A 24,938-nucleotide genomic window follows, 5' to 3' on the forward strand; every position below is an offset into this window, starting at 1 on the left:
TTGAAGTGGAACAGAGCAGAGGCAGTAGGACTACTTTAGGTGAAGAAGTCTACATTGCACTGAAAAACGTAACACTAGATCTCAGAAGTTCCTTACTTTGTAAGTATCTACTACAAAGTAATAGTTTGAAGGTATGCGACAACTAAGATAACTAAAGTAGAAAGTATAGAGTGAGAAGACAAAGAGGTTTGGCCAGAATCTTGGGGAATCTGCATTTGTGGGGCAGGAGGAAAAAAGAAGAAACAGAATTAGAGAAAGGATAATTAGATATAAGATCTTGTAGTATTTCTGAAGCCATAGAAAAAGTGATGAGCAACAATGTCAAAAAATTAAGATACTGAAGAGGATAAAAACAGATAAAAGATTATTGAGTGGCTATGAGAAGTAATTGATGACCTTGAAGAAAGGACTTTTGTAGAAAAAGAATGGAGGAACAGGAACCAAATCAAAAGGAATTTGTAAGTGGTAAGAAAGTCAGGATATCATCTGTAGACCACTCATAAGATATCCGGGTATGAAAGGAAAAAGAAAAAAGGGAGTATTCTTAAATGTTGAAAAGATGAGAAAAGTAGAAATGAGTGTTTTAAATGTAAATATATATTCTAAACTTCCAGGAATATGATATATAGTGTACAAAGTTAGTATTGAAAGCTTGTGATTACTGTTTTGGGAAACTGAGGAAATACAAAATGCTGTATTTATGCAGAAGAAATTAATCTTGGTGTTTTGTGCAGTCTTACTTCATTTTACCATATACCTAAGTAAGTTGCAACTTTTAATTTGAGATAAAGGTTATGTAGAAAGGCCCTGTAGGTGAAACAGTTTCTTTTAATTACCAGTGGACTTGCTTGGTATTTAGGTGATTAAATTAGAAAAAAAGAAACATGATTATTTAAATGACCTTAATATTTTATGGGAGTAACAATGTAAATTCATTGTAACTTCGCAATCCTCAACAAAGCAACGAGAATAAAGTTATTTTACTTCCATAGAATTTATTATTTAAAAAAAAAAGCCCTATTGAGATGTAGTTCATCTATTGTACAATCTGTTTAAGTATAGAAATCAGTAATTTTTAGTATATTCCCAGAATTGTGAGTCTATTACCATGATTGATTTTAGAACATTTTCCGTACCCCCAGAAGAAACCCCATACCTGTTAACATTCATTCTCCAGTTCTCTCACCACTCCAAGCCCTAGGCAACCACAAATCCTACTTTATGTCTATGGATTTGCCTATTCTGGACATTTGAAATAAATGGGATCATACAGCATATGGTCTTTTCTGACAGGCTTATTTTATTTAGCATAATGTTTTCAAAGTTCATCTGTGTTGTAGTATTCGTACACTGCTTGTGGGAATATAAAATGGTGTAGCTGCATTGGGAAATAGTCTGAACGTTACTCAGAAGGTTAAACACAGAATTATGATATGATCCAGCAATTCTATTCCTAGACATATACCCAAGGGAAATGGAAACTTGTATGAATGTTCATAGTAGCATTATTAATAACAGCCAAAAAGTGGAAACAACCCAAGTATTCCAATTTCTCCATACTTGCCAACACTTACCTGTCTTTTTGGCGTAGCCACCCTAGTGGTTGTGAAGTGGTATTTCAGTGTGGCTTTGATTTGCATTTCCCTGATGGCTAATGAGGACTATCTTTTCATGGGCTTATTGGTTATTCATATTTCTTCTTTTGTAGAAATGCCTATTTAGATCTTTCGCACATTTTTAAATAGGGTTATTTGTCATTTTATTATTGAGTTATAGGAATTCTTTATATTAATGTAGATATAAGTCTTTTATCAGATATGATTAGCAAATATTTACTTACTTTTTTAAAATATAAAAGATAATGTCTTGGGCACCTGAGTGGCTCAGGCTGTTAAGCATCTGCCTTCAGCTCAGGTCATGATCCCAGGGTCCTGGGATCGAGTCCTGCATTGGGCTCCCTGCTCAGCGGGGCATCTGCTTCTCCCTCTACTCCTCCCCCCGCTCATGCTCTCTCTCTCTCAAATAAATAATATCTTTAAAAAAAAAAAAAAAAGATAGCCTTCTGCATATAGTGCTGCTGTTTGCTTTCCAATCTGTATGGTTTTTATTTTTTTTTCTTTCCCAATTGCCCAGCTAGAATATTCAGTGCAATGTTGATTACAAGTAGCAAGAACAGACATCTTTGTTTTGTTCCTGATCTTAGGGAAAGTATTCAGTCTTTTACCATTAGGTATGATACAGGCTGTGAATTTTTTGTAGATGTCTATTACCAGGTGTGGATGTTTCCTTCTATTACTAGTTTGTTGAGTGTTTTTATCATGAGATGTTGATCTTTAACATCAAGTGCTTTTTCTACATTACTTAAGAAAATCATGTGGTTTTTATTCTCTATGCCATTGATAGATTGTGTTGTGTTACTTGATTTTCAGATACCTTGCATTCCTGGATGAATCCCATTTGCTCATGATGTATATATTTATATATATATTTTGTTGAGGATGTTTGTCTCTATGTTGATAAGAGATATTGGTCTGTAGTTTGAATTCATTATTTATACCAGTGTTTGGGTGTTTTTGTTTGTTTTTGGTTCTAATAGGTCATCCTGAAAGATTGCATTAAACTGAACTGAATTAGCAAAATGTCTTTTATAGCCTTTGTCAGAATATAATACAGTTGTAGCTCCTGCAGTTTATTCCATATCTTATGGGATGATGAATAGGAGAGGTTTAAAAATAAATTCATTTTTCTTTAAATATTTAGGACCAACACAGTAGGTTAAAAATTAATGTTGAGGATATATTGTGACCTGTATTTAGTTATTTTTTAAAGATTTTATTTATTTAGAGAAGGAGAGAGAGTGCAAGTGGGGGGAGGGGCAGAGGGAGAAGGAGAGAGAGAATCCCAAGCCAACTCTGCACTAAGTGCAGAGCCTGACGTGGGGCTCAATCCCAGGACCCTGAGATCATGACCTGACCTGAAACCAAGAGTTGGACACTTAACTAACTGAGCTACCCAGGTGCCCCTGGTTATTTTTGTATTTGTATTACAGGGATATACTTTAATATTAAATTTTTCATTCTCTCACCCTCTTATTTAAAATACTCTTGCCTATTCTCAAAGTGCCGTTTTGAACTGTGGTTTATACTTCCTCTCCCTGCCCCCCATGCATACACTCACACATAATTAGAACAGAACCAACAAACTTCTGGTACACATTGGTCCCCCAATTCATTCTTCAGACTTCCTTCCAATATGGAAGGACAAAGTACTGATCCCTTTATTGCTGCTAAAGATTGTGGCTCCTTGCTACAGTGGGGAGCCTGCTCCTCCCTCTGCTGGCTGCTCCCCCTGCTTGTACACTCACTCTCTCTCTGTCTCTCTCTGGCAAATGAATAAATAAAATCTCTTTTAAAAAATACCATTTAAAAGATGTAACAGGGTTGCTGTTGTTGTCTACACCAAGAATCAAAAGTTTTTTGTAATTTTGCCCACTCAATTTATTCAAGTTTAATTACTACTAGTTTTCTTTGGGCTTCTCAGAGTAAGCTTTTAATAAATTAAACTTTATCATAATACTCCAAAAAGGGGAAAATACAGGGCAGCATCTCAGAATCTTATATGAATATGAATGGTTTCACATTTCACATTTCTTGGAATACAGCTTGTGAAACAATGCTCTACACAAATCTTTTTCACTTGTTTATGCCTTTGCTCATGCTTAGCTCCCTCCCTTGACCATCTTCTCATTATCTCTTCATTATAAAAATTAACTTATTGGGGCGCCTGGGTGGCTCAGTCATTAAGGGTCTGCCTTCGGCTCAGGTCATGATCCCAGGGATTGAGTCTCATGTCAGGCTCCCTGCTCAGCAGGGAGTCTGCTTCTCCCTCTCCCTCTGCCCCTGCTTGTGTTCCCTCTCTTGCTGTCTCTGTCAAGTAAATAAATAAAATCTTAAAAAAAAAACATTAACTTACTGCTAGATAACACAGACCCAAGTGTCCTTTTCCTCTGATTCATATTGATTTAGCTGTTCCCCCAAACATCTGATCATGTTTTGCTTCCTTTTCTCATATATGATGTATGATCTATATATAATTTGTACAATAAGAGTATCAACTTTTTTGTGGATAGCATTCAATCTTATAATTCTTTCTGTTGCCCAGAGAGTCTGTTGTTGGACATATTGCCTGTATGTACCAACTATTTTCTAAATTGGTTATCTACCACTAGCTAATAGACTAGCATAAATTATAGAAGTTAGGATAATATAATCTAATTTTAGTTTGTAGTGAAGTAATTAAAACTAAGGAAAAATAATTATTAGATAGATAAATGGGGGTAAAATTAATCCTGTTCCATTTATGTTCACTTGGTAAGTACATTTTAAAATTAATTTTATTAAGGTACAATTTGCATACAATAAAACATATTCATTTTGAATTGTAATTTGAGTTGTAATTTGATGTGTTTTGACCTATGTAGTCATTACCACAATCAATATATAGAAAATTTTCATAACCCCCAAAAGTTTCTTTTTTGCCCTTTGCATGCAGGCATCCTCTCATCCCTGGCCCCAGGCAATCACTGATATACTTTCTGTCACTATAGATTCGTTTTGCCTGTTTTAGATTATATATAAATGGAATGATATTGATGTATACCCTTTTGTGTCTTCCTTTTTTCACTCTGCATAATATTTTTGAGATTTATCCATGTTCTTTCATGTATCAGTTGGGTTTTTTTGAGATGTAATTTAAATATAGAAAAGTCATTCTTTTTAGTGCATAGTTCCGGCAAATATATATAGGTGAGTAACCACCCCCACTAATCAAGATACAGAATAATTCCATAGCCCTCCCAGATTCCTTTATCCTTTTTTGTAGTAACCTCTCCTCCAGTCACCAGGGGCTGACAACCCCTGATTTTTCCCTTATATTTTTGCTGTTTTGAGATTGTCACATAAATGAAATTGTGTAGCCTTTGAGTCTGACTTCTTTTACTCAGTAGAATACATTTGTGATTCAGTTACACTGTTGTATGAGTCAGTAGTTTGGTCCCTTTTATGGCTGACTAGCATTCCACTTGAGGGCTATACTACAGTTTGGCCATTTACCTATTGATAAACATGTGGATTATTTCTAGGTTTTGGCTATAATGAATAAAGCTTCTGTGAACATTGAACTTCAGTCTTTTTTTGTGTACATGTTTTCATTTCTTTTGGGTAAATACTAGTCATATTAGCTTCTTAATATGGGAATTGAGATCTAAAGAACATAAATCATTTTTATGCAGGTTTTTTGAGATACAATTTACATCCAGTAACATTCATCTTTATTAGTGTACAGTTCTCTAAGTTTTGACAAATGAGCACATCATGTAACTACACCACAATCAAGATCGAGAATTTTATAATCCCCCCAAATACTCTCTCATGCTTCTTTATAGTCAGTCATTCCCACAAGCCCAGACCCTGGCAACCAATAATTAATTTTCCTTATTTTTTGAGTGTTGTACAAATGGAATCATGTGACATGTTGCCTCTTTAGTCTGGCTTCCTCCACTTAGCATATTGTATTCTTTGTTGCATGTATCAGTAGTGTGTTCTTTCAGGTGACTGAGTAACTTCATCATATGGATATGCCAAAGATTGCAAACAAATGCATTCACTGGTTAAAGGACATTTGGGTTGTTTCCAGATTTGGGCCTTATGAATAAAAACTCTAAAACATTTGTGTACAGGTTTCTGTGTTACTAAATATTTCCATTTCTCTTGGGCAAATATATCAGAGTGGGATTGCTGGGATCATATGTTAAACGATCTTACATTTACCTTTATAAAAAGCAATCAAATAGGGGTGCCTCAGTGGCTCGGTCGTTAAGCGTCTGCCTTGGGCTCAGGTCATGAAGGATCCTCATCGGACTCCCTGCTCCGTGGGAAGCCTGCTTCTCCCTCTCCCACTCCCCCTGCTTGTGTTCCCTCTCTCGCTGTGTCTCTCTCTGTCAAATAAATAAATGAAATCTTTAAAAAAAAAACAAAACAGTTTTCCAAAATGATAGTACCATTTTGCATTCCCACCAGCAGTGTGTAAGAGTCTCAGTTACTTCATATTCTCTTCACCACTTAGTATTGTTAGTTTTGTTTTTTTTTTTAATTTCTTACCTATGGAAATAGGTGTGTAGTGGGTGGTATCTCATTATGATTTGAATTTGCATTTCCCTAATGTCTAATAATGTGAGCATCTTTTCTTGTGTTTACTTGCCATCTGTTTGTCATCTTTGGTAAAGTTCTTAAAACTTTTGCCCATTTAAAGAAATACTTATTTTCATACTATGGAGTTTTGAGACTTCTTTATATTAACCTTGATCATAATAATTAACACTAACATTTACTGAATGCTTTTTACACGTCAAATACTGTTCTAAGATCCTTTATTTGAATTGTCTCATTTAAATTCACAGTGGTTCTGCTAGGTTAGATACTATGATTATCCTCATATAAATGATGGAACTGTATCAAACACTGGCCAGGTTTTAGAAATACAAATTGAATATGATCTTGATTTATAAGTGACTACAATATACTTTGACAAATATAGCAGCAAAATTACATATTGTAAAAAGGAAGTGATATCCCAACTGAGTTTTGAATAGATGTTAGCTAGGCTACCTTTTGGAGAAAGGGCACGCTAGACAACTATAAGATGTTTTTTTAAAAAACTGAAAGTAGTTCAGTATTGTTGGAATATAAAATAAAATAGCTGTTTTAAAATTGGACATATACCTAGAGAGAGAGAGATGATGATCATGTTAATCAGAAGCATAACCTAAAGTGAGTACAGGCTTCAGCGTTCACTTTCCATTTTCTGTCCTTCATGTTTTGACTGTGTGTTTTAAAGAGCTTCCTTTGCTCCACTTCTACCCTTCTCATCAATAATACCATGGTCAAAGTAACTCCCAGACCTCTTTCAGCATTTTGTGGATTTCTCCTACTACTAGAAGAAATATGTAATATTAAATTTCTCTTCACTGTTTTCTTTCTGAATGAAAACCATCTGAAATATGCTAATATGACAAAGAAAAATAACTTGTTTTTTGTGTCGAGATATCACTGTATTAGAATAGTTTTTTTCCCTTAATTATCTGCATGTAATGAATTGTTTGCTCAGATAAATGATAATAAGATTAAGTAATAGTCTTAATTTTGAGTTATAATCTTTAATGTAAATTTTATTGAGATAGGACGTACATATAGAAAAGTACACAGATTATAAGTGAACAGTTTGATAGATTTTCAGAGCATAAACTGCCTCTACATAGCCAATATCCAGATCAGGAAATTGAACATTATGACAATCCTAGAAGCCTCCCCAGGCCTCTTGCTAGTCACTACTTGCCCTACTCACCCTAAGGGTAATCATCATTCTGACTTAGAACTCATAGATTCGTTTTGTTGGTTGTTAAACTTTGTATGTATTTATGTTGACTATGTATCCAGGAGTGAAATTGTTCAATCATAGGGTATATGAATGTATTAGTTATGCTGTCTAGTAACAAATTAGCCACACATTTAGTGGCTTAAAACGGTTCCCATTTATTATCTCATAGTTTCCTGGGTCAGGTGGCTGGGCACAGCTTATCTGGGTCCTCTGCTCAGGGTCTCACAAGACTGTACCCAACATGTCCATTGGGGCTGTGATCTCAGAAGACTCATGGTCCTCTTCTAGGCTCACAGGGTTGTGGCAGGAGTCATTTCCTTGCAGCTATAGAACTCATGGCAGCTTGTTGCTTCAAGGCAAGCAGGAGAGTATCTCCGAGCTCAGGAAAATCTTAAGCTCTCTTGTTTTTTTATAAATTAAAATTTTTATTTTAAGATAATTGCACATTTGCATGCTGTAGTAAAAAATAATACAGAGAGATCCAGTGGATCCTTTACCCAGTTTCTTGTTACATGGATGTTTTGCTTTCAGATTTTTTTTTTTTTTCTAGACTACTGCATAGGAATATTTAGGAAAGCAGTTTTCTCAGTTCAGATTTCCTATAGATGAGCCTCTGGTAGAATGGAATCATTACCAATCTTAGTTTTCCTTCTTTTATGAGTCTTACAAAATTTTGAAAATCTTTCTAATTGGAGCTAACATTTGAAGACGCTTTTCAAATCAAGATCTCTTTACTTTTTCATCAAACGTCTTTCAGTGTATAGTATTAAGAGTTAGTCACACTGCAGAATTAATACAATTGCAAAATTATCCACACTTCTGATACCAACTGCAAATTCTAGGGGTTCCCAAAGCCACCTTTAGTTTTAATAATACATTAGCAGTACTCACAAAACTCACTGAAAGCTATTATACCTGGGGTTATGGCTTATTACAGAGTAGGTTACAGGTTAAATTAGCCACAGGAAAAAGACACATAGAGCAGTCTTGGAAGCTCTGTGCTTCTACACAAAGCTTTCCCCATGGAGTCGGGTCCCAACATTGATGTGTGATATTAGGCATAGAGTATTGTCCACCAGAAAAACTCACCTGAACTTCAGTGTCAGAGTTTTTATTGGAGGTCCATCAAATAGACATGACTGATTGCCCACATGGTTGATCTCAGCCTCCAGGTTGATCAATAACAGATGATTCAAAGCCCCTCACCCTAAGTCATGTGATTGGTCTTTCTGGTGTGACCAGCCGCACTATATGATGTAAGATGGCCAGTCCTGACCTTTAAGATATTCCTATCAGGTATGATATACATTACCTCCCAGGAGCTAAGGGCAGAAGCCAAACCTCTCCCTGGGCAAGGCCAAATTCTTTACTATACTTACTGTTAGAAAAACAAGTTTTTTCAAACTTTATTCAGCCTTTACTCCATTCATTCATCAAATGTTTTTTATTCTGTGTGATATGTAGTTTATTGGTCTCCAGGTATATATGGACATAATAGTCCCTGCTCTATAGAGCTTACTTCCTAGTGTTTTTGTTTCTTTGATTCTGTTAGCCAATACCTCCAAAATACAGTAGACCAAAATAATAGTCTGGGTTGAACTCTCCCATGAAATGAAATTGAAGTATTCGTTAACCTCTTATAACAATGTCTCTCAAACTTTTTTGACTAGGACCGGGTATAGAAGTGTCTGTTTATAAAATGTTGTGGAATGTATATTTGTAGGGATATGTGTCTATTAAGATATAACCAACGTTTTACAAAACACTGGTCTACTTCACTTAATAAAGAATATTAATAACTATTCACTGAAGTAATGACTCAAAATGAGATTTCAGCTCACAGTTCAAAAACACTGTCTTAAACAATGAGACCATTGAGAATAATAATGACCTATTACTAGAAGGAATCAGCTTAAAAATGTAGGACCTGATATCTGAGGAGGAATTGAGGTGCAAGAGTACCCATTTCTATGGGATAGTCTCTAGATCTGGAACAGCCTGGGAAGTATAGTATGGCTAGTAATGTTATTCAATAGGGAAACTTATGAAGACATAAAACCAGTATGTTGTTCATTTTGCTTTGTAGCTAATTTCTCATACCTGCTTAAGATGATTTCTGATTCATCTTTCCTCCAATCTCTGCTTGGCTAGTCTTTCTTTTCATTCAGATCTCAGTATAAATGGCCTCCTCAGTTAAACCTTCCCTGAATCTACTCTAAAATGATCACCCTACCACTTCTAATCACATCATCCTGTTTTCATTCTCTGCATAGCCTTTACCTTTACCCGATGTTTTTCCTATTTTCTTCACTCCCTCTCTAAAATCTTAGAGCAGCAACTTAATCATCTTGTTTATTCTTTTATTCCCAGCACATATAACAATGTCTGGGAGGTAGTATGTGCTCAAATAATATGTCTTGTGAGAGTGATCTAGCTCATGTTCCTCTTAAACCCAAAACAGAATACATTTCTCTTGGTGAAACTGGAGTATATTGTAATTATCTTGTTCATTACACCACATTTCTGTTTGTGCAGTCTAAGATTGAATTTGCTTTTTTGGCAAGCTCATTACACCATACACTCATTTCGTTTACGGTGAGCTAAAATTCCCTGGTATTTTTCACATGAGCTGCTGTTAAGGCATGTACCATTTATTTTTTACTTAAGTAGTTGTTTTGTGTATGTGTGCAAGCATGCCTATTTGTAGATTCAGCCTCATAAGATTTTTTTTAATCAGCATTTTTGGGTACGTGCTAAGAGGAAGGCTAATTAAGAACTAATGGTAGGGTGGCTGAAGAGATTAGGCTGAAATGAAAGGCCAGTAGGAACCCAGGAGACTGACCAAATGGCACCAGTTCACAGATTTAAACTGAAAATATTCAGTTGGAGGGGTTTAGTACAAGCTAGGAAGTAGAATCAGTTGGATAAATTTTGGAAGGGCTCACTTGATGGGATTAGGTTTGCTTCCTCCTATTCTTAAAAAAAAATGTAGGTTCAGACTCAACATCAGGATGACACCCATTCCTATCTATGTTCTCTGTCATCTTTCCCCTCCTTCCCTACCCTTCCTTTCCCATCCATCCCACCCTCACACACGGTGCCTGCAGGATCCTAGCTATTCTTGTTCAAAACAGCCAGTGGAACATTTTTAATTGCCCTTAGTCATTTATCAAACCTCAAGTCACTGTGGACTTCACAACACTATTCTTACAGGTTAGTGCCTCTCCTGTTCTTACTAGTTCTGTGTCTGCGCTCTGCTTCTTGAAATCTGAATGGCTGCCACCAGCATTTTTAGGGATACTTCCCCCCCCTTAGAATCATTTCTGCTTATAGTATTGGAATTTTGTTTTTGAGTCCTGACTTGAGGTACTACATTTCCTACCTTACTGATCTGTCCATCGTCTTATAGTCTCAGGTCATATAATGATTCTTTTTCTTCTTTAACTTTAAAAGTTCTACCTTTATAAAGTCAGTGACACACAACTGCTATGCCTAGACTGTCACAGACCCCAGAAGGGCCTGTTTAGCCTTCTCATGCAGTTCTCATCACTTCTGCTTCCTCGAATAGTTTTTTTTCTTGTGGTTAGAATTATATCCAGACACATAGTTTCTCTCATTACTTACTTTGCATTCTGCAAGGTGAAATTTTAATATGGCAAAATTATGTATACTCCATGATTTTTAAAATGCTTTTGACTTTTTGTATATAGCTATTCTTCAGCATCTAATAAAATTATATTTCTTTTGCCTACAACTGTAGATCAGGTTTAAATGCCTTATTTTGTCCTTATTGCAAATGTATTTGTATTAGCCTCCCCTTCACGTCATTTATGTTTGTTAATAATCATTTGAGTATTCTAATAGTTTTTTAGGAATTATCTCAGAATTCTGAAAATTAACATTGGTTTTTCATAATGCAGTGTATACAAAAACTAAGTGTCTTTCAACATAAATGACTCAATTTCCCCTTTAAAAGACTTGAAAGAGGTGTTTTCCTTGGTATTTATTTTATTAATACATTCAGAAACGTTGCCAAAAGAATTGAGATTGTGGTGGTTAGTGTTATCAAGCCAATTATGTAACTGCGTGGTTAATTTGCTTACACTGTCGTCCTTCCGCTTTATCAGGACCCGTCAAGGCTGTAAGAGTGTACTTCACCTTTGGGTTTTGTCCGACTGCCACACCACACTCTAGTCTCTCAGGCTGGGGAAAAAACTGAGGGTGGTGACTTGATAAACTGCTTTGGAAATTGGAAAGGTTACTGATTCCTAACAGAGTACCATACATTTAATGGTTTATGAACTTTGGATCAATTGTCACTATGTGGGAATGGTAGGCAATGCTTACCAAAATGATTTTTTTTTAAGAGCTAACTCTACTGTTGTTCTAGTGTGATAGACATATACTTGTCCCATCTGTGCCTGACCTCCTTCACCTGCAGTTAGAAGTAATATTTGATTTTATTCTTAACCACATAGGAATATCGTGAATTAATATATTCAAGAAGTCTTTAAAAAAATTTCTTTTTGGGTGTCATCTGGTTCAATCAGAAGAGCATGGGGCACTTGATCTCAGGGTCCTAAGTTCACGCCCCACATTGGTTATAGAAATTCCTTAAATAAATTAAAAAGAAAAACCTTTTTTTTTTTCTTATTTTTTCCCCTAAGAAGCATTTTAGAAAAGGTGCTATGGGAGTTACCAAAGTGATATTTATCTATAATATTTTAAATTTTTTATTGGTGTGATATTTTGAATTGTTATCTGGCAATGGCCATATGTATTCTAAATGGCCAAAGCTGGGACAATTTGAACAACAAGTAAATAATCATAGTACCAGATTATAACCCATAGAATAAAATAGATATCCATGAGTCCATGCTATATATAGTATATGCTATATATAAATAGTTGAATGAATGAATAAACAAATAGGGAGAAGAGATAGCTTTATTTACAGTAGAATTCCGATTGAAAATGTGGGAGGAATGATAGGAATAGAATTTTTGCATTAGGCAAATACCACAATAATTGTTACAGGCAAGAACCATCAGTGCACGCTAAAATTAGTGGGCAAATGTATATGAGAAACAAGATATTTGTTTAGTCTCATAAGATACTTACTAAGTATAAAAGAAGAGATTTATAGTAGAGAATCATGGTAGACACCACTTTAACCAAGCAATCAAAGTCAACATTCCTAGTAAGTAATCAGGTATGCTGACATAATATACCCCCTGATACGGATGATCACTGAGATGGGCACAGTGTCACATCACAGCAACAATAGTAATACCTAACATTTCTGAGTGTTTGTTGGCCAGACAACACAGTAAGCACATTTTCTGCTGGGCCTCACTACAGCCCTAGTATCACTTGGTAGATACTGTTATATCTCCATTTTACAGTTGAGGAATCTGAGGTCCAAATAAATGATAAAACTGGGACTAGAACCTGGGGCTGGCTGACTCCAGAGCCTATTCCCTAAATCATGACATTATGCTGAGCATAGCTTGTAGTGTCATGGCTAATTTATAGACTGATGAATGCAGTATATTTAATGTTGTCAAGTAAGTAGTAAACTTTGTGAGGTTTTGTGGTTTGATGTTTTTAAAACATATTTTCAATTTATCTGGAAGCAAAAGATGAACTTTTAAACAATACAACATTGAAAAAGCAACACACACTAACATAAAAGGTTAAATATTACTTGTTTTCATATCCTGTATGGCCTTTTTATAAATAAAAGTTTTCAAAAATTAAATATAAATTTTCATCAAGTATTCGGGTATTTTTATTGAAACCACTTAGCAACCCTAAATCTAAAAATTGGATACCCTTCTCTTTATGTAATCATTTATTGATTCCCTCATTCCTTCAGCATAAAGTCCAGATATTTTAGCATAACTTATAACACTTTTGATAATCTAACCCATTACCTTTCAGTCCTTGTTGCTTATCATTCTTCTACATGCACCTTTTCTTGTTATGCCAAGCTACTTGTTATTCCCAGAATATAACTTTTTAAGTTTCTTTGTGACATTTCAAGTGTACACCCAAGTAGATTATGTATCACCCAGCTACAATAGCCATCAGTTATAGGCACTGTTTCGTCTATATGAGCCTCTAATTATTATTCCCACCTACTCCATGGATTTTTTTTTTAAGGTTTTATTTATTTATTTGAGAGAGAGTAAGTAGGGAGAGGGGCAGAGGGAAAGGGAGAGAGAGAATCTCAAGCAGACTCCCTGCTGAGCATGAAGCCCCATGTGGAGCTCCATCCCTGAGATCATGACCTGAGCCGAAATCAAGAGTTGGACACTTAACCGACTGACCCACCCAGGGGCCCCCTCCATGGATTATTTTGAAGCGCATCTCAATCATGCCACTTCATATATAAATATTTCAACTTATATATCTAAAAGACAAATATTTTTGTCTTTAAAACACCACTACAAAATCAGTTTTATACCTGAAAAATAATTATAATTCCTTCATAATCAAATATCTGGTCAAAGTTAAAATTCCCTAGTAGTTTAATAAATGTATTTTTACAATTGATTTTTTTCAGGTCTCTATCAAAACAAGGGCTACTCATTATATTTGGTTGATATGTATTTTAAGTGTTTCTTTTTTTTTCTTTTTTTCATTTAGTCTTAAATATCTTTGTTTTGTTCCTTTGTTGAAGAGACTGAGTTGTTTGTAGAGTTCCCTACATTCTGGATTTTGCTGGTTACACCCCATGATATCCTCTAACATGGTCCCCTCTCTCTCTGTTTCCTATAAGTCATAAAACAAATTTGTATTTAGAAAAATATAGCTTTTTTAAGACTTTTACTTATTTGACAGAGAGATACACAGCGAGAGAGGGAACACAAGCAGGGGGAGTGGGAGAGGGAGAAGCAGGCCTCCTGTGGAGCAGGGAGCCCGATGCTGGCCTCCATCCCAGGGATCATGACCTGAGCCAAAGGCAGATGCTTAACGACTGAGCCACCCAGGCGCTCCTGTTCTGTGTTTTATTCTTACTGAGAAATTGTATCTGTTTTCTTATTTGAGACCTTTTATTCTTTCATATTACTTTAAAAATATATGAAATAGGGGCACCTGGATGGCTCAATCAGTTAAGCATCTGCCTTCAGCTCAGGTCACAACCCCAGGGTCCTGGGATCAAGCCCCAAGTCGAGTCTGCTTCTCCTTCTACCTCTTCCCCTCCCCCTGCTTGTGCTTGCTCGCTCTCTCTCTCTCTAATAATTAATTAATTAATCAGTTAAAAATCTGTGAAATAGAACATTCCCCCAATAGAGGAGACTGTATCCTATTGTACATGTATAGCAGCCATGTGATTATTCTCTCCTTCTTTTTGGAAATTTATCATTTCCATTCCTGTCCACACACTGGTAATTCAATAGTCTAAATTATTTGTATACACCTGAAATATTTGAAATGACAGATTCCCAGTGTGGGTTGGGTGACTATGTGGGAAAATCATTCCACCAAGGAAGATCTGACTTCACCCTCAGATTTTAACAACTCTAATTTCTTGAACAAATCTCTTTGCTTCTTTCTCTCATGAAGGTATGAAAACCTTTTAATTTTGTAACACATAGCATTCATAAAGGCTAGAGACCATACTTTTTCATTGTGTTCTATTTCATTTTTTTTTTTTTTAGTGGTCTGGACCCACTAAATTTATATCATGAGTTGCTATTAGGTCATGACCTGTGGTTTGAAAAACACTCATACCATAATGTAAATGTGATATACCAGGTCTTCCATATATTCCTTTCAGTTACTATCAACATAATTAATATATCACTATGAGATCATCTTTATGTTTTGCTATGACTTCTTTGTCTTATAAAAATTTAGATATGATATTATATATGCCTTACTTTTGTATTGTTTTTGTCATTTACCATATAGTTACCATTTTTGGGGAGCAGGACCTTTGCCTTTATATTTGATTTTTAAACAACTTGTGTTTAAAAAAATTTTTTGAAACTATGACAAACTTAGAGAAAAATCACAAGTGAAGTACAAAGAAATTCTTTCACTTTGTAAAGAATTGGAGAGTAGATTGCAGACCTGATGTTTCATCACCACCAAAGACTTTAATATATATTTCCTACAGATAAGGAAGATATTTTTCTGTATAACTACGGTGTAGCCATAAGTGGGAAGTTAATACAGCAGGAGCTGTGGGATGGGGAGGAAAATAGAACAAAATACAATTAAGTAGACTTGACAATTTGATGAGTGCTTATATAAGGTAAAAGAGAAAGACAGTAGCATTGGAAAAAGCATATCAACTACCCTTTTGTAAGTTTGTGGTATATGTGTAAATTGGGAAATGACTTATATTAAAAATGTTTAGTTACAACACCTTGATAGTGATGTTCTGTGGGAATATAATTTTAAAATACTGTCTTCTAATAGCAGGAGAAATATTTGACCATGGATTTCGTTATTGTTGTCTACTGTTAAGATTTATTGTTAAATAATTGGAATTTTGAGTCAAGTAATAGAATCTGTTGAAAAGCTCTAATGGGAGAAGTGAGATATTTTGGAAATCATCCTAGGTTCTAGGATAATGTCAGTGAGTTAAGGATATTGAAAGAAAACAGCAAGAGAATTGACATCTTCCATTCCAGCCCTGACCTCTCTGAGGATCTAGTCTCAAATCTTCAGTTACTAGAGCTTTTAAACTTACCACACACACAGACACATCCTTTCTCCACTAGATATCCTACTTCTTTTACCTTCTCCAGTACCAGTGCTTGGTCTAGAAACCAAGCATTGACTCTTCCTGCTCGTCACCTGCCCATATCTAGTTGATTTTTACATCTTGGCAAGGACACAGGAAAAAATTCTTTTCATCCCAGCTTTATTACTAGTGTCTCTGCAGTTTTGAGAAAGTCATTTGGCTTCTTTTGTATTCAGATCAATCTGTGTACGTAATGATATTTGAACCACATATGATTAGGAGCATGGTTTTCACAACAAGGCCCTTTGCCTTTTAATCCCTGTTTCATCAGTCATCAGCTCTGTGATCTGGGGTGAGTTACCTCTTCATGCCTCAGTATCCTCTGCTCTAAGTACCTACATCACAGGGTTGTTTTGAAGATTAAGTTAATATATATAAATAATATGAGGAATAGTGCCTGGAACACAGTAAGGATCAAATACGTGTTAGCTCTTACTATTACTGTTATCATTATGACTTTTTTTTTGCTTGTGCTCAGGTTGTTCTAGCATTATGTAATACTGCTATCAGAGTGTATCTACCATTTGCTACTTCTCTTTTCTCCATTATCGCCATTACCCTATTATCGTTCCAGATTAAATGAGTTATCATGTGAAAAATACTTAGAGTAGTACCTGGCACTTATTAAGCACTAAGTGTTAGCCCTTACCATTGGTTATTGTGATTTTTATGCAGAGGACCTCTCAGGGCAGTCAGATCCTTTCCTTGCCATTAGTGGTTCTCTAAACTTTAATTTCTTCCCCTGCTGTCCACATTGGGCTTTCCTGGACATTGGTCATATAACGCTCCATTTTTAGACCTTCGGTGCTTAAAAGGAAAGAAACAAAAAACGTTCTTTGATAGAAATATCAGATAACTTGCCAGGACCAACTGAAAAAATGGTATTAATGAAAGAAGTAAATTTGAATTTTGAAGCTGTGAAAATTTTGTTTTAGGTATGGTAGGGCATTGCTTATTAAAATAGTCTCAGTTTTTTATAGAAAGAAAAGTTGATGATGAAATTCAGGAAGACTTGTTATTTATTTTTAGCAAGCAACTGAAACTAAAATTTTATCTGAAAAACTTCATAGTTCAGTTAAAATAGAACATGAAGGGTAAAGGTCAGGAAGGTTTTGTGAGTTTTTTGTGTTAGAAAAATAAATTAATGTTTTTCTCCAGGTTTAAATAAGGAAAAAATATAAGTGTTGTTATTTATTCTGTGCGGGCATACAGGCAGCTTTCCTGTGTTCTTACCGAAATCTTAAACTTCTCTTCAGAATTTAAATGAAAATAGCTTCATTCCTCCGTCTTAAAAATAACATTGTTAGCTTTTTGTTAGAAGAATCAGAAGAGAACTTACCTAATTTCTTAAAGAGAAGTCACTTGTTCTGTGTTCATTTGCATGACCTGCTCTTTTAACCCTTTGCTCCTCGTCGGCTATTTTCCTACTTCCAGTATTTTATGGTATCCTGCAGAAAAGTATTTTTCCCCAGTAAAAATTGCATCGGATTTTGTTTGTTAATATCGATAGCTACATAAAGCCATTTCACCACAGTTTTAGTTTGCGGGTGAGCTCTTAAAATCAGGTTTTATGTGTATTTTTAAAAAACTTGACTGCAGGAAGTGGCAGAGCTACAGTTAATGTGTTACATGGAGGGAAGAACAGTCCATCGGGGGTTAAATTGCAGAGTCTAATGGAATAATAACTGGTAGCACCATCTGCTGGCCTACTTCCGCAGAAGGAGTCAGTATTTTTAACGACATCTCTAATATTCATGCTGATGCATTTTGATGCTTTGTGCATTCATTTCTTTCTGTGCTTTGTTGGAATCTGGCTATCTGCTTACAGCTATTGAGGAAACTCAGCTTTTTAGGAGGGGTTTACAGCCTTTTTCATATCTAAATAGGATGAACAGTGGATATAAACTTGCCAAGGCAGAAATGTGTTGATAAATCACAATGTGTGTTTGTGGAGGGTTGTGCATCTCTTGGTTGCAGCTTGCTAAATAGGCCATTTAGGAATCTTCTTTCAATGCTTTTTTCTTGAGCACTGCCTGGGGTGGTGAAAAAGCAGAGGGCAAGCCTTTGTCTGACGCCAAAAATGTCTTCAGTGAAGAGGCCAAGAGGAAGGGTAAGTGAAAGCCTGAATGAGTGGGAGGAGGAGGGGTTCTTTGGGCTAAAAGGCTAATGGGATTGAATAACCTTCCTTATTACTGGCTGCTGCTGCGGGAGTCGTACTGCATCGCCATCTTGAGCTTGTTGCTGTTTCCTCGAGTCTTGGTTATTTGTTATAGCCTGTAGGCCTTAAGGTGGCATTTTAGTGAGCGTTCTAAACCCTCCTTCCTTTCCCAGTGCTGCAGCACTGCTATGAAACCTTTGATGAGGCAGGTATAGAAAAGATATCCAGTGAAGCACACTGGAATCAGCATGAAAATGTGTGTGGAAATTCCTGGTGGTTTTTTCCTTTGCTATAGTCAGAGGCATGTTTACGGGTAAGAACATAACAAAACTGTGATCTGAGTATATGTGGATGAATGCGTGTTTGGAGAAGATTTTTTTTTTTTTTAAATGCTGTTGATCTGCTTCCTGTGATCTTGCTAAAATATTAATAATTTTAACGTAAAACTGTAAAACTTGGGTTTTTTTTTTCAGAATTGCTTGAGCAAAATAATTATGATATAGAAAGAAAGAAATTCACATTTAACTCTTTCACGGAAAAACTAAAACTTTCTCTAATTTTAAGTATGGGAATGTCTATTTACTAACTAGCTATGTTGCTGCATAGATTGCACATTAAAAAATGATTTAAATGATTTCAGGTTCTAGTTCTAATTTCTTGTAAAGAGAAGCTTTATATTTCTAAAAATTATAATAAACTAAGGAGTAGTCATTCTAAATTAAAATTGCTATTTTAAATTTATTAATTTTCAGAGTTCTGGAGTAAGGAGGAAAGAAAAGACTTATTTCAAATGCACAGAGTATTTACAGGACAGAATTTGAATCAACTAATCAAGAATGCTGTGAAAATATCAGTAAATCTACATTATCCTTCTTTAACCTTCATTTTTAAAAGCAGTAGTTGAGCTTTTTATTTTATACCTACACTAATTTCTAGATCAACAAACTGTTTTAATTTTAAATTTGTTTTTGTAGCACTCACATACTGGTTCACATATTTTACTTTAAGCATAATCTTAAATGTTCGTATATTTATGTTAATTGTTTAGGTGTACTTTGATACGTTGTGTAAAAAGTATTCTGATTTCTCTAGCCTCCATCTTCCAAGAAGAGTGATGGTTCTGGGACATATACTAAGTTGCAGAATACCCAGGTGAGGATCATGTCTGAGAAGAAGCAGAGAAAAAAAGTGGAATCAGAAAGCAAGCAAGAAAAGGCTAATCGGATAATATCAGAGGCCATAGCAAAAGCAAAGGAACGTGGGGAACGCAATATTCCACGAGTAATGAGTCCTGAAAACTTTCCTACTGCTTCGGTTGAAGGAAAAGAGGAAAAGAAAGGTAGACGGATGAAATCCAAGCCAAAGGACAAAGAGAGCAAAAAAACAAAAACTTGTTCTAAGTTAAAAGAGAAGACAAAAATTGGGTAAGTTGGTTAAGAATTAAATTTAATTCCTTTGAATTTTTTTGTCAGAGTGCAATCTGTCTCATCTTTTACTTTTGATTTTATGTATTTACTCCCACTTTGAAGTTTTAAGTTGTTAGATACTATGTGTACCTTATTTCCTTTTTTGAATGAATTGGGGAATATTCCAAGATTTACTACATTTTACAATTCTGTGAACATAGCTTTTTGTACATTAATATTAGTAAAAGGAATTTAAATTAGGAAAATATGTCATACATAAAACAGAAAAAGGAAAACAAAACCAAACCATTGCTGTGCCAGTTCCAAATTCACTTTCTTTACAGAAAGTACATTGAAATCTTCTACAAGATTTCTTTACCTCTTAGTTGTACTTCATTGGGTACCTTATAATTTGGAAATGTGAGATAGAGTCCTTTCTCATAAACCCACAACTTTGGACTAAATGGAATGACAAGAAAACTTAAGACCATTTAAATCAACGATGAGCAGCTCTCAGCTCTTACTGGTCTACTCCCCCTCACTGTCTTTCTGATTTACTTTATGTAATAAGGAGGCCAGGTGAGGATTAATGCTCCAAGAGAATTATAAGGCCAAGGAATTGCTCTAGAAGGGTATGTTAATCCTTGGTGTTTTTATATGATTACTCATCTGATACATTTTCAAAAAACAAAATAAAATAAATGTTAATATTTGTATTATATTTAAATTTTTGCATGCAAGTGTAAAAATAACCGAAGGCCAACAGTTTAGAATTTTTTTACAGGAATATTTGCCATTTTTGAAGGCTTTTTTCTTTCTTTTCCACACAAAGTACACAGTAAAGAATTTCTTTATTATGAAAATCTTCATTTGCTTAAGAAGTAATTGATACATTAGATATTTAGAACTAATACAAATTTGTAAAACAAATTTTCTCAGCATTTTAAATGCAGTCACCAAACTGAATTATATTGTCACATCCTGATGCCTTTCAATCCAAACCATTAAATAACATGGGCTCTCTTGCCATAATAGAGCAGTGACTAATGTTTGTAATTTTTACATTTTATTTGCAGACAGCAAAAATGAAATTTGAAAGTTAAATTTCTGCTCCTTTATTTAAAGGTTTTGGCATGAAAGTATCTTATTTTTCCAATGTTATGTCTAGTTTTAATTAGGAAATCCCATATTTAATCCTTTAATGTATTAAGAGTTAGTATAATTAAAGTTTTCCAGTTTTAACTTATACAGAGACATAGGCAAAGTGTTGTACTCTTTGGAAGGGCATTAAAAAAATAATGCACAAACCAAGAGAAACTGGTAGAGAAACTTCAAAAGTTTTACAATAAGTTTAAATTTGGGAGGGAATAGGTAGAGGCAAAAGATACCAGAAATGAATCTGTTTCAAGAAGAACAATGTACATAAGGGGAAATTAGAAATAATCATAATAGAGAGAAACGTGGATTTTTGAAACGTGAATATGGTAGGGAGTAGTAATATATTGCAGTAGAGTGTCTGACTTATTCTGTGATATTTATATTTTTGTTAGAAATAGGTAGACTATTAATAACAAATGATCTTAATATTGCACAGTGTTGATCAATTTAGTAGTTTTTAGAGAGAGCGTTCTTGAGAAAACAGGTGAAAATTGTATTGGAAAGATAAATACATGGCAAGACACTGAGCAGTTGCTAGAGAAAACTTTGTTGAGACTATAAGATCATCCTTTTGATAGAGGAATTTTTAAGTTGCAGCCAAGTAAAGTAAAATGGAAGCTTGCCTTCTATATTGTTATTAAGTGGTTGAAGTAAAACAATGACTTCTTGGTCATGTTTATCAGACAAAGACAAAGATTGTCATGTTGGAAAGAACGTAGTTGGAAATGAAATTCATATACAACTTGGGAGTTCCTATACTAATCAGTTGAAATGTTACTGTACTTACCAGTAAGCTGCTATATTTAAATTTTGAATTTGACAAGTTTTTAATTTCTGTGTCATTTATTTTTTTAATTTTTTTATTTTTTAAAGATTTTATTTATTTGACAGAGAGAGACAGCGAGAGAGGGAACACAAGCAGGGGGAGTGGGAGAGGGAGAAGCAGGCTTCCCGCCGAGCAGGGAGCCCGATGTGGGGCTGGATCCCAGGACCCTGGGATCATGACCTGAGCTGAAGGCAGACGCTTAACCGACTGAGCCACCCAGGCACCCCTGAAGTCATTTAAATAGTTAAGTTTAGTTGCATAGTTTTAATTAACAGCATTTTATGATATATTAAATGTTTTCTTGTGAAAGTTTTATTTTTCTGTTAGTTTGAGAAGAGTTGGGTTATTGCCACCATCAAAGGACAGATACCAGAGAAAGTTGAAGGAAACATATGCTGGAGCTTAACCACTAGCAGTGAGAAATAGAAATTTTGAGAGTAGCTAAATTTGTAAACAGTAAGTTATGGTTGATGTATAGTCAGAGTTGGTGTTCATTTCACCCACACATGTGATTTGATACAGTCTAGAAAGAAGAAAACTAGTACTGCTTCTGCTTGGCAGTGTGCTTGAAACCTTTTTATCATTTCTGCTACTCTTGTAGATTAATTTTTTAAAAAATACAAGGAAAAAAGGGCCCCTTTCAGAGCACTTGTGTACAGTCTCATTTCATCTTTCCACCTCTGTGAGTTATGTTGGCACACAGTGTGCTGGTTTGCTTAAGTTCTTTGGCTTTGGAGCCAAGAGTATTTGTTCAAATCCCAGTTTTGTCACCTACAAGCCGTGTGACCCTGGACAAATACTTAACCTCTCCAAGCTTTAATTTCTTCCTGTGTAGAAAGGGGATAATGATAGTACTTGCCTCATGGTGTTATTTTGGGGGTGAAATGATTTAATAGCATTTAAAGCGTATGGAGCAGTACCCGGAATTTAATAAATGTCCGTCGTTATTTTCTGAAAACATAAATAGCATGTAGCTATTTAGGGAGAGGGCTGCAACCAGGAGCCACGCCCCTTTCCTCAAGCCTAAACTTTCACTCATCTGCCTAGGTTCTCTTTCCGTTAAGGCTCTGTTCCTAAATAAGACCAGTTAAAAAGTTAGGCTAACAGTGCTCACTTTGGTAGCACATCTACTTTAAAAAAAAAAAAAAAATCAAACAGAGAAACAAAAACAGTTGCTAATTGTTAAGAGGGGTAATAGGTTAACTTATTAATGGCTTTTTTCATATGAGCATGCTTCTGTTTATCAGGTAGCTAGGGTAGCATTTAGGAGAGGTAAATTTTGTTTGAAATTTGCCCAGAGCTTGAAAGGGTTGACCACGGTTAAGTGGAAGGTGGTGAGTTAAAATGGTAATGGCAGGTATAAAATAGTGAGGTAGGGAAACAGCCTTTTGCTGTTTTAATGTTGGTCATGATCTTGGCAATCAGGTTCTAACAAGCTGCCTTTCAACTAGAATAGCAGATATTTCTTTAGTAATAATAGGTGCATAATAGATGCTCCATGAATGGAATGGAATGAATTTTGTAGACTGAATGAATGAGTAGATTAAATATTAAATGTTACCAAATGGTTGGATTTGATTTGTTAAATCAAAAACAGAAATGGCAAGCTAATCCTTGACTGAAACCTCAGGGACATAGCTAATGGTTTAGTAATAGTAGAGAGTTAGATTCTAAAATAAATTCATTCTAAGACTTCAAGTAGAATTTTCTTACGGTTCTATGTGTGATTTGAGATTATATAGTAGAATATCACATGATTTAATTGGAGCATTTTTTAAATTTATGCTTTATAACTTTAACATTTAAATTATGTGTCCATGTCGTCAGTTAGAATTTACTTCTGTGTGTTACAGATCATTGGACTGGCATAGGTAGAATGATTTTGATACTTAAAAATGTTTTATGGCCCTACAAATTTAATCAGTCCTTCATGATTAAACTTATTTTCTTTTTTGTGTTATTCATAATTATTCTTTCTGTATGCTAGATATCAAGTGGCCAGAAATAGCTTTTCTCTTGAGTGAAAGCAGAAAACTCTAAATTAGGAAATATTTATCAAATTCAAGTAGAAATTAAGGATGTTGGCATGCCTGGGTGGCTCAGTCAGTTAGGCGTCTGCCTTCCCCACAGGTCATGATTCCAGGGGCCTGGGATCGAGTTCTGCATCAGGCTCCTTGCTCATCTGGGAGCCTGCTTCTCCCTCTGCCTGCCTTTCCCCCTGCTTGTATGTGCGCGCTCTCTCTCTCTCTCTCTCTCTCTGATGAATAAATGAATAAAATCTTTAAAAAAAAAAAGAAATTAACGATTCATATTATAAAGAAAAACAATAAAACATAATTAAATTTTGAAATTATATTGTGCCCTTTTTTGCTATAGTTTGAGACCCCAAAAAGTAAGAAGGAAAATAACATTTATTAACCTTGCATCATATATATACATATATATGTATGTGTGTTTTTTAAATAAAACTAACATGTAAGTTTGTCCATATGCATGTCTGTAGAGATACATTTACATCTAAATAATAAAATATATAAGGAAAAAATGAATTAACAAAACCTGAGGGAAAATATAATGAATCATCAGAAATTGAGAATTATCACTTCATAGTCCATGTTATTAATAAAGTGACAAATGGGACCCTGTTTGCATGTATTCAAAATAGTAAGAATTTAATATCTGGATAAAATATAAATAAATTGTTTCTTGGCATATGACCAAAAAAAAACTTGGAAAAAATGTATGATATAAATTTATTATATTTTTTAAATTATTAATCATATGCCATTAGTAGTCTATAGAGGTTCTATAATTTTTAAATGCCAGGCAGGTAAAATGTTTTATAGATTTCACTCCTTAGATCTAAACTTAAACTCAGTGAAAATCTGAAACACATTCATCTGCAGAAAGAATTGATACAGCATGCATTATTTGTTATGAATTCAATGAAGATTTGCAGTTCCATTTTTAAGAAGTATACCTTTACATAAAATGTATTAGTAAGGTCTGTCATTAGCAATGTGTTGTATGTATTTCATTGAATCTAAGATGACATTGATTATAAGGCACACCATTATTTTATGTGTAAGAAAGAAAAAAAAATATTGCCAGTTAAAACTATGGCATGTGTTTGATTATTAAATGAATCTCGATTTCATAGATGTTAATATATGGGGAAAATATGTATCTTAGAGC

General features: G+C 34.8%; 1 protein-coding gene across 6 annotated transcripts in view; it reads left to right on the plus strand.

Moving 5' to 3' along the window:
- Nucleotides 1-24,938, plus strand: part of CHD9 (chromodomain helicase DNA binding protein 9) — a 168,312-nt gene that overhangs the window by 52,305 nt on the left and 91,069 nt on the right. For 4 of the 6 annotated variants that reach the window (XM_028093242.2, XM_028093256.2, XM_028093250.2 and 1 more), the window contains exon 3: nt 19,446-19,777. In XM_028093242.2, the coding sequence (XP_027949043.1) occupies nt 19,446-19,777 (332 nt within the window). Of the gene's footprint in view, nt 1-17,946; nt 18,306-19,445; nt 19,778-24,938 lie in introns of those variants that run through there. The other 2 variants (XM_028093273.2, XM_028093283.2) reach the window with 1 other exon arrangement.

This window comes from Eumetopias jubatus, unplaced genomic scaffold (genome assembly GCF_037043125.1).
Source record: "Eumetopias jubatus isolate StellerSeaLion01/CBP00866 unplaced genomic scaffold, mEumJub1_p1.0 scaffold_10, whole genome shotgun sequence".
Classification (NCBI taxonomy): Eukaryota; Metazoa; Chordata; class Mammalia; order Carnivora; family Otariidae; genus Eumetopias; species Eumetopias jubatus.